Genomic DNA, 18,459 nt, shown 5'->3' with positions numbered 1-18,459 from the left:
CATGCCAGCACTTTTAAACAATAGCAAGAAACAGACACCGCTTGCCAAATCTTAGGCCTAGTCTATGCAATCCATTTTATCCTCCTTCTCTTTTTGTTTCTCATTCTATGCACTTGACGTCCATAATAAAACCTTAATCTTTAAACTTCCTCCTGAGTCAGCAGTGTGAGTGTGAGCACAGTGGCAGTGGGGGCAACATGCCTCTATGGCATTAGTTCATACCTATAGTACTCTCTGATTTCACATAAGCACTATAACTTAGCCCTCCTAAAGAAAAGAGAACAACATAAACAATAACATTTTTCAGGCTGTAAAAGGACCAAACAGAGGTGCCTCTACATGTCTATTAAATTCTGTGAGGATATTCTACAATAGCAGGGTTTTTTTGGGTTTATATGCATGTGACTTAAACCAGGATGTGTCAGCTCATACATGGTCGTTCCCAAATCCTCAAATAGACGCAGAATACACACACATACACACATACACACAAACACACAATCAGACCCCTACAGAGTTGTGACAAAGGGAGGTCAAATGAAAGAATTTCGAGTTCCTTTCCCTGAGTCTTTTCATTCGCCTTGGTCTGCTAACTCCCTGTCTTCTTCCACAGCTGGACTCTTTCGTACAGCCAACTTAGACCAGTCACACAGGAGCGAGCACAGCACTTACACACATTTAACAGACACACTCATTCACTCACCAGATAATTCATTTTTAGTCCCGTTGTGTGAGTCTGGGACTTCAGGCACCGTTTAACAGCCCTGAGATTTAGCCCAGGAAAAAAATACTCCTTTAGACTAACCACTTCCAGTCCAAACTTTCCTTTAGTTGTCTGTTGGATGAAAAAAAAAAGAAAACTCAGCGCAGACTATAGCACATCGTCCTCTTCCGTGATCTCAGAGGCCAAGAATGAGATTGTCCCATATAGTTCTCTCTTTCTCCCTCTTTCTGTCTGTCCTTTGCTCTCTTTTTCCCTCCTTCCGTCCCTTGCTCTCAAGCATGAGAAGGGAGGGCAGAATGTAACCTGACACCATCCCAGTTCTGCCTCAATTCTGACATTTTCTTTCCAGGTTCCTATTGGCAGAGCAGGCTCTTTTTATGTTCATCGGACCCGCCCTCCCAGCCAGTAAGGAATGTTTAAGGAACCTCCATGTAGACCCATGAGGGGAAACAGACATTAGTTTTTCTTCCTCTCATACACATACACACACCTCCCCCTACTACTACTTTGTCTGTGTCTTTTCCTTTAACCCCACAAAATTCCTGTCTTTTCTCCACTGTCCAGATGCTCTGGCCATTCCTTTTTTTCCACTGTAAGTTCGTGTCATAAACTTCCTCCACTGTACTACAGCTATCCCCAAACAGCTAGCAAAAAGATGATAAATGATAAATGATCTAACACAGTTTTAACAGTCATTTTAAGCCATAAATATCACAGGCAAGTGGTTACCTTAAGTACTGGCTCACAAACATCTATTTACATACTGTGTACAATTTAAAGAAAAGTTTGCACAGCTAAACATTTCACAAAAGGCATATATTACATTTATGTTTCTACTGTATTACAATCAGGGTAAATGTTTTGTTAATATATGTAAAAATAGTAACAGTAGAAAATTATTATAAGAAAGGATCCTGGTAAAATGTTTCCGTAGATAAACTGTAGTCTTTTTAATTCTTCTTTATAATTTTCACTTTGGAACCATGTGTGATACAAACTTTTACAATAAATGGCTTTGAGGGGGCTGTAGGAAGTAATAGAATTTTTGTCTTCTGACAGTACCTACACCTATAATATGGATCCACTTAGAAATCACATTCCATTTTTTACGTTATAATATCCATATTTTAGTACGTTATTTGCACAATTGAACATGAGCAAATTTAGTAATTAGTTGCAAGTCCCTTGTTTTTTGCTGATTGCTGCCTGAAGAAACAATACCCTAATGATTTTCTACTATTCAATTATCAGGTATGGTCTTTTCTCTTCTTTTGATTGCTAAGCTCTTAGCTTATTTGGCTCTTAGCAAGGAATACAGGAATACATCCAATTAGTCACTACTAGAAATATTTGGTAATGTTCTGTGTTCAAACCTCAAGTTGTGTTCTAAAGGTAATAATCTGTGTATGACATCATAGTCCAACTTTCATACAAGGGAGGGTCCAGGTCAAGAGGTCAGGCTTCAGTCCACCTCTCTCACAATTAATTTCACTGACAGGAAGAGCACCAAGGGGAGACACATGCCTCTGTCCTCAGATACACAGTATTTCAGGGCTGAAATAATTCCTTGAGTAACTTGAGTAATTCGAATACAAAAAAATATATTATGTGTATTATCTGGTCCTCCCTTTTAGTTATCCTGCCATATCGAGTCTTGCCGGAGTCCCCAACTGCACAGTGACATTAACTTTCACACAACAATAAGGACATATAATAATCCTTCTCTTCCTGTCACCTCTCTCTCTCTCTCTCTCTCTCTCTCTCTCTCTCTCTCAGTCGAGTTAAACATGCTCCTAAAGTTCCAGTGACCACTGTTCCTGCCCCTCTTCCCTCTGCAGATTTTCCCACTTCGTCCAGGCCTGCCTCTGCATGGTGTTCTCTTCGATGGCCACTCTGTGCAGCTGGGGACAGTTTCTCATTAACGCCTTGGGTTCCATAAAATTCTGGAGTAAGAACGGGAGTTTTGAGGATGGATTTGGACTGTGGTTAAATGTCAACAGTCTGCTACCCTGACTCAGAACTACAGTTTTCTTTAGATCACCATCACTGTACCCGGCAACATCGTTTATCTGAAATAAATGAATTTTTCTTTGCCACAGTCGCCACCGGCTCGCTCATCAGGGACAAACTTACACTTATAAAGAACATCTTATTAATTTTTTTTACCACATTATCTGTGTAAAGCTGCTTTGAGACAATGCTCATTGGTAAAAGCGCTATACAAATAAAAATGTATTGAATTGAATATTTCCCTCGATGCTTCGTTTAGTCCATTTAACTGCACATAACAGAACTGTGTTTCCCCACGGACCATTATTACTGACGCTTAACTCTGTAGCCCTCTGGACAGGAAAACACAGAAGGGACAACAGCAAAAACAGCAAGGGGCGAGGGGCAAGGATAAGATTCATATGAAAGCCTGTTTCCGCCAAATAAAAAAAATGTTTGCCTAATTTCTAAAAAAAATCGGAATTGCGAGAAAAATGTATTTACATTTGTATTTACATTTTGATGTAATATGGCAATTAAATGCACTAAATGGGTTTAGTTTTTAGAGATGACAGGTTAGATTCTGATGATTATGCTGTGTTACTCCTACCTCATCTGCCCATGGACCAGCCCTGACATCAGAAGTGAGAATTTGAGAACAATTAGAAGATGCACAACTGCACCAGCAAGGGGATGTGAAACCAAACCATTTACATTTACTTTCAGATAGTGGTCATAAATCAGGAAAAATGGAAACTGTGAATCAGTTGGAATTAAAATGTCTTCAATTAAACAACATGGCTGATCAAACAGAAAAATGCCTCATTTCTCATTTAACATCCTGCGGAATCCAAAACCTTAATCTTTACATAGCTGCTGCCTCTTAAGTCATTCCATGGCAACTGAGCCGCACTTGATCTCTTTCTGTGGCACCGTGAGTAAGACAGATTGCGCACGCACGCACGCACACACACACACAAACACACACCCGCACACACACACAGCTTTCCTCCTGGGATGTTAGTGATAGTCCCTTGCTCTGTCACAGAGAGCCAAGCTGTGACCAGAGCTGTCTGTCACTTATGTAAATGTGTGTGTGTGTTGAGTGTCACGCTGGGCACCATTTCAATTAACACCCCCTTTTCCAGGCTTCCTTCATCAGCTAATGAGACCCACTTGACTACCACACCTCTTAACTACTCAGGCACTGACAGGTCCAAATGAACTATCTAAAAAAGATGTAAACACCACACATATTCAGACACTCGTGCAAGGAATACGCACATCTCTGCTGCACTAGACTCAGAGTTTTCTTCTATGTCTGTGGTTCTGAAAGTTCTTGTCTATGTGTGCGTGTGTGTGTGTGTGTGTGTGTGTGTGTGTGTGTGTGTGTGTGTGTGTGTGTGTGTGTGTGTCTGTGTGTGTGACAGTAGGCTCATTGTGTCCGCATGGCCCGGTGTCAGTTAGGTCGGACTGCCAGAGCATTCCTCACACCTACACACTACTCCACTCCATAGACACACACTCACCCTCAGAGCCCCCTTAATTCTGGACCCTTGCGGACCATCAGCTCAGCATAGCTTCCACAACACTTGTGCCCAAAACATATGCCCGCAAACAACAAGCAGAGCTGGCCCAGCCTCTTCAGAACCGAATAATGTGGGTCATGCTGAGAGAATATGAAAATCCCATCTGCCTCCGAATCCAGGTTACACTGCTATTTTCTTTCTCCTACCCTCAATCCACCTCCTTCTGGATGTTTCCACACAGGGACGCTGAATTCCAGCACAGTCTGCAACATGCATCTCAGTGAGGTCAGTAGGGTTGGTGGAGGTTGTTGTGTATAGACTATGTGTTTGTCCAGAACAATGAGTCAGTGTGCAACTGAAAATGACGTCTGAGTAAATAAACACTATGTACCTCATCAGCGCTAACAGAGCGATGGTGGTAATGTTTGACATGGCAGGTCAGTACAAGTTGCTATGGTCTGCAATTATACTAGTTATAAACCAATGCTCTCCTAGTGACTGTAGGCTACTGTCGATAAATTAGTTCTTATCTTGTTTGCAACTTTGTGCTGACAGGCTCATATATAGGCTCCATGTATTATTTGCAATAAATCGGACTCACAGCTGCTGTGATAATCTCTTTCTTTGATGTTGAATCATAAAGTGATCCTGTGATAATGTGAAATTATTGTCAGAAGCAGAGAGCACAAGAGCAGCAGGCTCCTGAAGGAGAGAATCCTTCTGTTCTGTGCAGATTTGACTTTAGTGACAAAGTGAAACAATGCACATCCTTGTTTTCTGACATCCGCCCCCCAGCCAACAGCAATATTCATGCAGCTTTGAAGGACACAACAAGAAAGGAACTCTTTCTTTGGTGAGACTGTCAGTCTAATTCCAAAGTCCATATCTCGAGCTGTTAATTCTGCTTATAACAAAGGAAGTGAATCCTCGGCAGCGCTCGCACAAACGCACAAATGAATGCGCACTCACAACACAAATCAAAGTAGCATTTTGCTTTCGCATGCAAAAGCACAAACGGACACAGACATTCAAACATCCAGCACACATTCCAGCAACAGTCGTCAGATAGCCATTTGTCCTGAAGGGTCCTGCATCAAAGACAGGCTGACTTTTCCATCCTGGCACATTGCCCGAACCCCTCCTGGGGCTCTTTCCTCCCAAAGATGGACATCTCTGCCTACTCATAAACAGGAAAAAAACAAAAGCCTAGACCAGCACTGAAAAAAAATTACAGATCCAGTTACAGAACCTCTGACACAAATTACACATTTCCATCGATTCTTTTGTTCACTTGCAGATTAAAAATTTTGTTCTCTTATCTGCAGAACAAACTAATACTCAGAGCTGATTAAAATAGGCAAAAGTGGATAGTTTTTTTTTTTCTTCCACTTTAATCAAAAGAGTGGCTATGGGTATGTCTCTCTCACTCCATCACTCTCTCTCTCACTCACACACACACACAAGGGAGCACAGTAATTTTCTTTTGCTTCTCTTCAATAAAAAGATTAGCTTTAATGTGGCAGGAAGTAAATGGTATTATCTGCAGCTAAGAAGAACTGGAAAGCTGATTAAGTTTGCATAGTAAACTCAGGATGCTCTGGGGACATTACATCTTTGTGTGTGTGTGTGTGTGTGTGTGTGTGTGTGTGTGTGTGTGTGTGTGTGTGTGTATGTGTGTGTGTGTGTGTGTGTGTGTGTGTGTGTGTGTGTGTGTGTGTGTGTGTGTGTGTGTGTGTGTGTGTGTGATGTATGTATGTATGTGTTTAATACCTCCCATAATGAGGGACAAACTGTGAAATGTAGAACACTTCTAAGGCCTTCATCCAAATCCCAGAAAGCTGAAAGTAGGATAGCGTGCTCTAAATTGTGTTGATTTATTTTTTTATTATTATTATAGAGAATCAAACATGCCATAATGAAAACCAAGCAAATAAGAAATTAACAATTTAATGACTAGATCAACAAATCAATGAATGTAAATCAATAAGAAAATCGAACAAATAATGTTATAACAGGCACACATAAATTTATTATTTTAATTATTTTCGGTGTCCTATAAAAATTGAATAACTGTCTATCTGTTTGTTTATTTATTTTCTAATAATAATAATAAAGGTCTATTAATCAAATTTTCACTGAGTCACTATATTCCATATGCTGATTAATATCAGTTCATCAGTTGTCATGTTTGTACATTAATGACTGGATAGGCATTACCTATTTTGTACCCTCGAGATAATGATGATGATGATTTAGCATCAGGTTTCACATGGGGCTCATGAGTCACTGCAAAGCAGTTGCTATAGAAACACGCTGATGTTTCATCCAGGCGTCACTGGCTAATTTCAGATGTTACATCTATCAGTAGACTACAAATGTGGAGAGTGAAGTCATGCATTAAAATATTCTACGCAAACAAACACTGGAACAAGTTGCTGTGCTCATTATATTCTATGCTTCTCGACCATCTAGATAAATAAATAAAGGAATGAAAAAATAGATAAAATGATTGTTCAAAAAAATACATAAAAATATAGATATTAAAAGAAATAATGCCCTTAAATTAATAAAATTATTAAATTAAAGAACAAAAACAATAATAATAATAACAATAATAATAATAATAATAATAATAATAATAATGAATAGTCATGACATTATAATAATGAACAATATAATGAAAAATATGAAAAAAAAAAATGACAATGATAAACAAATGAATATTTTTGGTTTAATTAACTCATATATAAGGACCTGAATTAACACTGATATATATATATATATATATATATATATATATATATATATATATATATATATATATATATATATATATATATACCTATATAGCATTGCTCTAAGCTTATGTAAGTCAACACCTCAGCATACAGTAATGAAATTAAGAACAAATCAGCACACAATTGTGTAATAAAGCACAATTTTAAGTAATTAATTTTTTATTCATTCATTTATTGATATATTCTCTCTCTCTCTCTCTTTCTCTCTCTCTCTCTCTTTGCCAGACAGGACTAATCCAGAGAGATCTAGTGAGATCAGCAACACACCCCAAGGTTAGCATAAACAGCAACAGTGACAAATTGCACGGCTGCCCTCAGTAACTCAACCGCGATTAAACTGACGTACACATGATTTGAAGTCAATACCCCACACATTTAAAACAATAGCAGCAACCCTACAAAATCTGCCCTCCGACATTCCCCCCTCTCGTTGGAATGCTGGAATGCGGCATGCAAACTCCAGCAAAAACCCCCACGTTCTGGAAACGGCTTTCAGGAAGGGGATCTTTCTTTTCTCAGACCATTTCAAGTAGCAGTGCTGATTGTGTAAATGAACCAGGGTCACCTCGACAATAGCTAATATCATTACTGGAGGGTGACAGCCTGTCTGGCCCATTGTGTTGGCACAGTCATCAGACATTAGTTCTAACTCTGCTATTGTGCACCTGTGCATAGCCATTTTACAATTGGACAGGTTAATTAAGATCTGAAGCCATTTTCTACTTTTTACAACAGGGTAGCCATCCACTTCCAATAAGTGGAAAAATCCTGCCGTAATTGGAAGCAGTCAGGCACTAACTACAATTAACTATCTACAAGGAATATTACCTCATAGGTATAAGTGCCTTTTTTTATTTTGTATTGTACAGTGTCACAGCAGTTATGTCTGTGTATACAGCAGCAAGTTATCGTTGTTTTGAAGTGTTTCATTGTTATCAACCCTTGAGATTGCCTTGGAGTGTGTGTGTGTGTGTGTGTGTGTATGTGTGTGTGTGTTGGTTTCTATGCTAATAGCATATCTAACTTAATTTGTTCTCTGACCTTGAATGTAACCTTAGCTCTCACGTCCTGGATACATGTTGGGTATAGGGCAAGAGCCGTAACGCCTCTCAGTGGTGTTATTATCAACCAGTCAAAACTGGAAAGCTGTTAATAAATGGGATCCGGTATTAAATATAATAATTTATTCTCTATATCCTTTCTGTACAGCACATCTCAAGACATGCCACTAAAGACACATTAAGAATGTTAAATGCTAAAATGTTTTTAGTACATTTCGTGCTATTTCTCTAATCTACATAGACATTTTTTACAGTATACAATTGTGGTGGGGGAAAATTGGTTGACTGTGTAAACTACCTTCAAAATAAAAATATTTTAGCTTAGGTCAGGAGTCAAAGGTCAAACATGAGGTCACATTCCCTCCACATGCTTACTTCTCTATTCCAAAGCTGCTAGAATCTGTACTTCTTGCATTGAAGTGTCAAGTTCCTTCTGCCCTGAAATTCTTTTTACTGAAATCTGTGTCCAGACCAAGACCCCATAAAATATAGAATGGCAATTGATAGTAGGATTTGGATTATTACAGTAAGTAGTCATACAGTGAACTTCCACTGTTCATCATGGACATAAAATACACACTTACAACTAATAGTAGCTTGTTAGTTGGTTAGAAAAGCTGTAGAGAAAGATAGACAAATGTACAAAAAAGTGAAAAAAAAAAATTATACACAAACTATGAAATGGAGAAGAATTATATTATCTTTTAATGCACAATATTATCGCTTCAAGTCTTTACTTTATTTGTGAGTGGACAAGTGTTAGATACAAATATAAAGCACCCACACACTGTGCCTTCACATATTCACCTAGATTTACACACAGCAGCTTAATAACCCTGGATACCTTTAGTGTGTCAGACCCCCAACACTGGAATTGAAATTGAACTCTCCGGAAAGTCTGCAAGATGTACATAAAGATATCTGGTGTCCACTTTTGCATGTATTGTATAGGCACAGGATGACACAGGACTGGTTGAAAATCACATTGTATATTGGAGAATATTACACAAGGCCACTACAGTAAAGACCAGGGAAGGTTGGGTAGTCAAGAATGTGAAGTTCAAGAGCGCATTGAGCACAAGAGTGTTTTTTTTTTTTTTTTTTGTCATAGGTTTGACAGTCTGGATCTGTGTCCTACCTACTTACACATTGGATATTTAGAAATAACCGATGTGTAGGTATAGTCACCAATAGACTGCTCATATTAGCAGCAGACTTTATAATAATGTTATAAGAGGCATTTCAACAAACTACCTGAATCCTTAAAATGTGCTGAATTGGATGTACTATGTAAACACGTGGCAGATGGCATATCATGGCAGTTATCAAAACACATGAGGTAAATGGCAAAAAAAAAATTTATGAAACATTTATCATTTTAGACCTCCTGAGTTAAGAAATATATAGACAGTCATGCTGAACTTTGCACCCTAACACAGCAGACGGAAAAAAAAGAGTTATTATAAATGATTAATTTCCAAAGACCCAGAGATAAGATTCAAATTGATATGTGCATGAAGTGATGAGATGAACAGTGACATATCTGTGTGGCTAAATAAGACCACACACATTCATATTCTGTAGCAAAGGTAACACTAATAAATACAGAAACGTGGGACTATCGTTAGACAGTGTGTGTTACAGCATGTTGCCATGACAAATCTGACATTTTGCTGTTATTTTCATTGCCTAATGACCAATATTGAATATCCTAAACTTAATATCTGTGCTGAAGCTGTTTTGTTCTCTACAGGTCATCAAATTTAATGAACATGAAAATATGTCTTGAGCTACAACATTGGCAAACCAATCAGCATGAGCTGTTACACGAGTCAGACGACTGACATTTTGTGAAAAAAAAAGGGGTGTGGTGCAAAAATATTTAATAAATATTAAGTCAGGATATATTACATCATATTCTCGTTTACTGCCTAATGTCTTCCTACCAAATAGCACATAAAAGATAAATCTAACACTGAAGCCACTTCTGTACATTTTTGCTAATGCTGTCAGTCTTAACACTAGCATTTTGTTGGAAATTATGTCAACAATCCACTGTGTTCAGAGAACTCTTCAGGAAAAAAAGGTTTAAATGTTTATAGCTAGGGTATGTATAAAGTTGAAAGAGATCAATAAACATTACCATGCCATTACCAACCATTACCATTATTCTTCTGAGTATGGGAGTAAAAGTGGCATATACAGTGTATAAGAATCATCAAATATTCAGGTTATCTCCACTTTGCTTTGGTTGGCCCCTGCTCAGGTCACCTTAAAACATGGAGCACATTCTGGCATGTGGGTGAGGAACTTCTTAGGTGGTATTCGTTAATCCCATGATGGCATAGAAAGACAGAGACAAGATAAGAGAGAAAGACAGAGAGCGAGGTCATGCCCTTTTTCACAAAAGCACTGTTCATGACATCATTGCTGTCAGGGGGGTAAGAGGTCAGCAGGGCAAATAAGTGTTCTCATCAGCAGTCAGGAGCTGCTTTAGTAACTGTGCAGCACACATACTATGGTATGTGTGTGCCTGTGTGAGGGTATGAGAAAACATACATATAATGGACATTAATGTGCAGATCCCTAGCTATATAAATCATTGAAGCGTGCTATATTTAATAATAATTAGCAAGCCCATCCTTTCAGAGCCGCTGCCTGATCTGTTACTCAAAAGCAAAAGTCAAATCAGTAGCTAATAAACCATTTGAGTCTCTTTGAAGGAGAAAATGGATGTGCCTGTATTGTCATACTGTATGGATACATCAACACCGGGCGCGGTTTGACGCATTCATACTTTCTTTTGACCTTGAAAGACAACTAGACAGTGATCTAAAATTATGAGGTCAGACATGTCTGTTTAGGGTTAATGGGGCCCACTTCTTTGGTGCTGACCTCATCCACTGGAGCTTTTGAAGAAGCTTATGAGATAATTAGGGCAGCGGAGAAACGTAGATGGTGTCGCTTACACCATCCAGAAGGGGGCACTTTTATCTTCATACTCTTTTATGAACGTATACATTGCACTTGTAGTTGTAGTGGGTATACATCCTCACACTAGCCCATATAGCTGGAAGCAGAGAGCCTCTGAATGTCAAAGGTTTGCAGGTTTGTTTTAAACACATTCCCATGCATACCTGCTTTCAACAAACTAATGAACAAAATCACATATTCAGAGTGAGAGCCCATTTATATAGTATCATAACTTAAAATCAGTTTATGAACTGAGGAAGGCTGATGGCCTGCTAATTTCAACTCACTTTAGTAGAAGAGATTCATCACAGCCATGAACTCAATTAGAAGTGTGTCAGTACAGCGAGAGAGAGAGAGAGAGAGAAAGAGAGAGAGAGAGAGAGAGAGAGAGAGTGAGAGAGAAGAGAGAGAGAGAGAGAGAGAGAGAGAGAGAGAGAGAGAGAGAGAGAGAGAGAGAGAGAGAGAGAGAGAGAGAAGATGGAATGGATAAAGCGGATTGTACACACTAAGTTAGTAATCAACACAGTTACAGTATAAGTATAGGTTCAATCCATAAAGTCACACAATGTTCAAAATATTTGCCATTTGCCATTAAACAAATTAGGCTATACTGGTTTGAACATTACTACACTGCAAAATTTTATCAAATGCAGGCTGATGCAATCACTCTCAAATCTCTCTTTAATGTTAGTACACAAGGGAACCAAATCTTTTATGTCTTCCCCATGCTGTGGCTGCACCTACCTCAGCTGATGCCCCCTGCAGGCAGTTGAACATTTTACAGAACACCTGGAAGGAGGAGGGAGCAGTGAAGATGAGACACTCGTTCAAACAATCACAAACATGTCAGTCTTCGTCTGAGCCTGCGGGCCTGAAAATTACACTACGGTCTCCAGGCTGAGAAAAGACCTTAAATATAAGGTTTGATTTGAGCAGGGAGAGAAAAACTGAAACGTCTAGGGTAAAGGGAAGGATAAAATAAATCTACAAACAGAGGCAGGCAATCTGAGGAGATCTAAGCTGTGCTGCTGCACAGTAATAAGAACATACTTCATATGCAGATATATTCAGAGCGGCATTGGTGTGCATTTTCCACCCTGGTGCATTCTTAACCTGTTGGATCCTGCTGTGCTTTCACAATACGAGGATTTATTTATGACTTCTTACTTGCTACTGCTAAAGATTTAAATTTCACTCACTAGCTGCTACTCAGTGCAAACAATATGGTCTGAATGTTCCATTATTTATATCAGTGATGATACATTAAAGATCACTGACACTGACCTCATACAACTTTATCACCTATTTGTAACCAGATGGTAGATGAAGGCGAAGTCCATCACAGCATGAATGCCTTTCGGCCCAGTTTCACCACTTTGACATCTGCTTCTGAAGCACCAACCATGATAAAAATAGCTTTCTCCCACAATTCATCAGGATTCTTAACAGTAAGACTCCTTTCTTATTCAGTTATATGTTTTCAAAAGTGTACCTTATAGTAAATATTGACACTAAACTATACATTGTCTTTAATATACGTTATCTTTATATTCATTGTTGTTTTTACCTACATTATATAACTTCTATATGACGATAGGGCTAACTAGCCATTAATACATAGTTTTTCTGTAAGCATCTAAGCGAAAATGATTTTATTCTCAAATTCCTGCTTTTACTGTCAATCAAGTAGTATTATCATGTTTATATAAAAGATTGAAACCTTTTACGCACAAAGGAAAAAGTGTTCTGAAATGCTTAGTTTAGTTGTATTGAAATTGTGTTAAAATCAACATAAACATGACAATAACGTGAATAATACTTAAATAATTGAATACATAATAAAGTACTACTTTATTTGTGTCAAGATATAAAAGATCATTACTTAATTGTTGGATATTGTACAGAATTGTGTTATGAATAAATGTCATAATTGATGTTGACTCTGTACAGGTAAAACAGGACTAAATCTACCTTGTGTTTGCACAGCTGTACACTTTCTCTCTCACTCTGTCTTTGCATGTGCTCTGTGTTTCCTCACCTCATACATGTCTGTCATGCTGATTAGATGGTGAGTAGGCATCAGGCTAAGTGCAGGACTTTGAGTACATTAAACCCTAGCCAGTAATATAAACATAATTGAACCTGCTAGTCTCCGACTCCCATTCTGTATTATTTATATAGTCACACTGGATTCTGTGGTATGTCTTCCACATATGTTAAAATTCCTTGTTTGGGTTCCACAAACATGTCTGGATTGAGTTTAATGTAAAAAAAAAAAAATATTTTAAAGTTTAAGTGATTACAATATATGATGTGCATTCAGCTTTGTCAAATTCTTATTAATCAAACTTGCATTTGAAACAGAGACATTGTCCAATTCATAAACAAAATAACAGAGCTAACAAATCATTAAAACAGACATTTTTGTGCCAACAACCCAAACCACCTCTGTACAGAGTTAATATAATAATCTCTCTCTCTCTCTCTCTCTCTCTCTCTCTCTCTCTCTCTCTCGCTTTGACATTCACATAATACACAAATTTACATTCATATATACTGCCTTCGGGTAAAAGTCTCATCTCAATTGACCAGACACACACACACACACACACACACACACACACACACACACACACACACACACACACAAAATCGACTCTCAGATGATGTCATCATCCCATGGGCTATTCATATTTTTATCATTGCTGGGTATTGGGGGGTGTAGTTCATGTGCAGCAAGTCAGTACAAGAGACAAAGAGAGCAACTTAAGCTTGGCTCACTGTTTGTGTAGTGTTTCACATGTTCCTCATTGCATACAAATTTCCCCCTTCTCCCAAAAAATGCCTATATGTGCATTGCTTATGCTTAATTGCCTTTAGATGTGAACCAGTGTGGGAATGTGTGTGTGCTTATAGTGCCCTGTGATGCCATGGTGTCCAAGGAATGTTCGCTCCTCACACCCAGTGTTTCTGGGATAGTGAGGAACATCATGATTCATCGATCATCAGGATAAAACAGTTACTGAAGTGGAATAAATGAAATTTCCAGTGAAGCAGAACAGAGTCAGGTCCTGCAAAGCTAAGGTCCAAAATGCTGCCCTAGGTCCTACTCCTCACAAATTACAAGGTGCATTGTGGGTGTCCTTTACCTGTAGAATAATCTGGACATTAAACTTGTGCCTGCATTTTAGGAATACATTTGCTCCCAGGATATTTTCCTATGTTTCAGAGATGTCCATAAAATGTGCAAAATAGTGGAATGACTGCTGTTTGGCTTTGACATACCCAGTGCAAGATAGCTTTATGGAGATCATTCAGTAGGACAACCATTGTTGGATTAAATGCTAATATTCAGGAGTGGCACATTCACTAATAATGAAACTATAGATGATGTAACCTTACACAGTAAGAAAATGTAACATGCTAAAATACATTAAGATTCAATGCAGATAATGTGTCTATAATGTTTCTATCCATCCATTATATAGACATTTACAGTATGATGGCAGTGACATCCAATGCCCCACTGCAATTGGCTAGAAAGGCCACGAGAGTTGCCATGGTGACTGGTAACCAATGACCCTTTGAGAAGTCTAGAGAGGAAAAATGATGAGAGGATAGAAGGACTAATGTGCTCCAGTTCCACTGATAACTAATACTACAAACGACATTCTTTTGCACTCATTCGCTACTGGGGGTTACAATAAACATGCCAGCCTCACCCTGAACACCGATCCAGCATCTGGCCTTTGAACACACAAACACACATATATGCATTCTTAAATAACTAAAACTATGCCTTCTTCACATACGCATGCTCACACACACTTCTGATTGTACAATCACATGGATTAAATAGTTTTAAAGTTAAAGCAGTGGTTTGTGTTAAAGAGGTACTTGAAAGGAGCATATTGGGGAATGAATGAAATATACAGAGACCTAAAATCAGTCAGAGACAGAGTCTAATCACAAACTGTTACACATATTTCACCACAACAGTATGTTTTAGACAAAAAGCATGTCAGCTTTAGCACCAAAATACTGTTGGTCTGAAAACAAAAAAAACAACTACTCATGCCATAGGCTTGGGAAGAACTGCATCATTTCTTCTCTTTGAAAAAATAAACCTTATAAAAATTAACATAACATTGGAGCCGTTAAAGGTTTATTCAATTTATTCAATCTTTTATGCTGTCCTCTGTTTTGAATACCAAACCAGCCTCATCTTACAAATTTCAGATCATCTCTACCCACAGGTTACACAGCATCTAAAATCTAGTGTGCACTTTTCTGGCTACAATCTTCAGTGTGTTTAAGTCTGTAATCTAAATGGTTCCCCACTTTTCCATCTATACACATTTTTGGGTAGCAGCTTTCAGCGGAAGTTAAATTCAGTGGGAAAGCAAACATCATTAGCATTTCAGTCACTGGACTTTTGTCTTTAATAGTTATTAAAGAGTTTTGAATAAAGCACTTAGTGGTGAGTAAACAAGATAATCACACAGGTTTGCCAACAGGCTGTGGGAAAGAGTCTGCAGTTGGTCATCTGCCATGTCACTCATAATAGTTCTTATTTGCCTTGTTTACTGATTAAATGTATTAGACTCTCTAGGAAAGATAAAAAAGATATAAAAGAAAGAAAGAAAGAAAGAAAGAAAGAAAGAAAGAAAGAAAGAAAGAAAGAAAGAAAGAAAGAAAGAAAAAAAGAAAGAAAGAAAGAAAGAAAGAAAGAAAGAAAGAAAGAAAGAAAGAAAGAAAGAAAGAAAGAAAGAAAGAAAGAAAGAAAGACTATATACTCAGTAAGAGAGGCATCAGCTTTAGCAATCAATACATGGACACAGTGATTCTTTAAGGTCTACTATGTAATGGTAAGAGACAGACAGATAATCAGTGAATGGTCCCAATATACTGTAATTAAATGTGTATAAGTGTTTGGAGTGGTGCATACTAAATAAGTGTCTGGAAGAAAAGTAATAGATAGGTATAATGTTGGGTGATTACTTTTCCAGTAAAGGAATAGCACCTGCTATGTTTAATGTGTTAATGTGGGTCAATCCTAAATGTATAAATACCATGCGTTAATTTATCATAGATTTAATTCAGCACACATACGTTTGTGTCCTTGCTGTAGGATGTATTAACAACTCAGACGCTGAATAGATTATTGGACATCTTGCCTAAAAGAGCTTTTCAATATTGTTGGTTATTACACAGACACACACACACACACACACACACACACACAGACACACACACAGACACACACACACACACACACACACACACACAAACACACAAACACACAAACACACAAACACACAGTTGCCTTGCTATTCTTGTGTGAACTTTCTAAATATTGACATAATTAGTAATGCAGCCTCCTGATGCTATGCTACACCTAAACTCTACTCTATCGCCACGATAACCACCTTTTTGTTTATAACCAACCAAATGTTCCCACCAGATCAAAGTATTCCTTCATCTAGAACATCTCTATCCTTGTTGGGACATTTGGTCCTTATTACATAATCTAAAAACATACTGAGAACCATAATCAACATTTAACACAAACATTGCTCTAAAACACATTTAATATACCAACATACAATATACATGCATTCATCAGCTTGAAAACACATGGGGCTGCAGTATAGGGCGGCGATAGAAAGCAACATGCAGGAACAGCGTTTCCCAGGAGAACAAGGGAACAGCGTGCAGATCCGTTTTTACTCTTGCAGAAGTGGAGTAGGCTAATGAGAAACGCAGGCCTACTTCCACTCGGCTATGTTTTGTGTGTGTGTGTGTGTGTGTGTGTGTGTGTGTGTGTGTGTGTGTGTGTTTTCAGGATGATATATGGAGCTTCTTGACACGCTGATGCAGGCTAGTCAGAGAATATGGATTATCTAAAAGTGCCCACGCAGCCGTTATGCATGAGCGTCCCAAAGGCAGACTGGAAAAAAAAAGGCGTTTTTGGATTCCATGTTTAAACACGCTTGACTGACTAGAGGCAGATCTGGGTTCAAAGAGCTCTCAGAAGGCATAGCATAAAGTACATCAGTGTACTGCGAAATGAGCGTCTTTTGTTAAACATAATGTTAAAGTTATATATATTATTTAATATATTTTCTATATGTATTTCTATATTAGTCCATATTATTAATAGGGCAAAGAAGATTTATCATATATAACCATTCTTAAAAAAAACAAGTCTATCTTTGTATTAGACAGAGACAAAGTGGCAAACAATGTGACGATGTTTGCTGGGGGTGTCACAGAGGTTTTACAATATCTGCCCCTTTTCTGCATAGATGAGCTTACAGAAGCCCACAATTTGCTAGTGCTGTGGTGAGGACTTATAAAGATCGAAAGAGACAGAGCAAGAGAAATAGGGAATGAAAGACAGTATGCTATCACTTTCACCCAGAGTGAACACAATGCTTTTCTCAACAGTAGAGCAAATATGTTTCTTTTATAACACTTGGGACATCAACAGGTATTTAATATAAGTCAGTAGGTTTGTCATAGGGTTTGTTGCAGGTGCACTGCTCACACTGACTGAAATGTCTCTTAAAAAACATCTCAGTTGGCATGCTTTCATTTAGTCAACTATAGTCTTATTTTGTGAGGTTTTGTTTTTTGATTAAAAAAAAACAAAAAAAAAAAAACAAGGTGGCAACAGATTCACCTGCATGTTCCTATGTTAATCCATGTTGCCTTTTATGAGCTGTGAGTGGAAACAGTTTTGAATCACATTAGACTTTACATTGATCTGAATTTACAAAAGCTTGCTTTTCTGCTGTCTGTATGAATGGAGAGTAATGAGGTAGTGAGCTCAACCATCCTGTCCATTTGTCTTTTAGAGGAGCCAATACTACAATAATTACTCAAACCTGCCAGGCTATACACAACAAACATGACAACCCATAGCACATACAGAGCAAGAAATTCACTGAAAGAAAAATAAAGAAAATTAGGCAGGTGGACAGCAATGCCAGGCTCCACTCCTTAACTCAAATATGCAAGTCAAATATTTGGTTCTGCTCATCATTGGTGTTGTGCTATCCTTTCGACTCTGTCTGCACTGAAACGTGAGAGAACTTGATAAGGCTCAGAGTGTCTAAGTGGCGACAGCTTAGAGACATTCAGGCACATTACTATTTAGCGTGCAAATCCGATCCACTGAAATGTGCGTACAGAATAGAGAAAATAACTTGTGAAAAGGGCAACAGGCACAGAATCAAAGAAAACAATATCACAGAAATTGCATCTACATTTAGCCAATCACAAGAGCAGATCACATGCACATCAGACAGTTATTTGCATGTACAGACGGTAGAAATGAGCAAAACAACATTCCACTCACAGACTTTCCACTAAAATCTGCC

The 18,459-nt window shown here is 38.1% G+C and overlaps 1 protein-coding gene across 2 annotated transcripts in view; it reads right to left on the bottom strand.

Moving 5' to 3' along the window:
• Positions 1 to 18,459, bottom strand: part of bcar1 (BCAR1 scaffold protein, Cas family member) — a 69,867-nt gene that overhangs the window by 31,762 nt on the left and 19,646 nt on the right. The window contains exon 1 of one of the 2 annotated variants that reach the window (XM_083552654.1): positions 704 to 1,013. The exons of the other annotated variant lie outside the window; for it this stretch is intronic. Within the exon in view, the coding sequence (XP_083408780.1) occupies positions 704 to 715 (12 nt within the window). The 5' untranslated portion in view covers positions 716 to 1,013. Of the gene's footprint in view, positions 1 to 703; positions 1,014 to 18,459 lie in introns of those variants that run through there. 2 annotated transcript variants of the gene reach the window in all.

Source organism: Silurus aristotelis (genome assembly GCF_946808225.1).
Source record: "Silurus aristotelis genome assembly, chromosome: 10".
NCBI lineage: Eukaryota > Metazoa > Chordata > Actinopteri > Siluriformes > Siluridae > Silurus > Silurus aristotelis.
The sequence above is the reverse complement of the archived record's forward strand: the minus strand, read 5'-3'. Positions and strand labels throughout refer to the sequence as shown.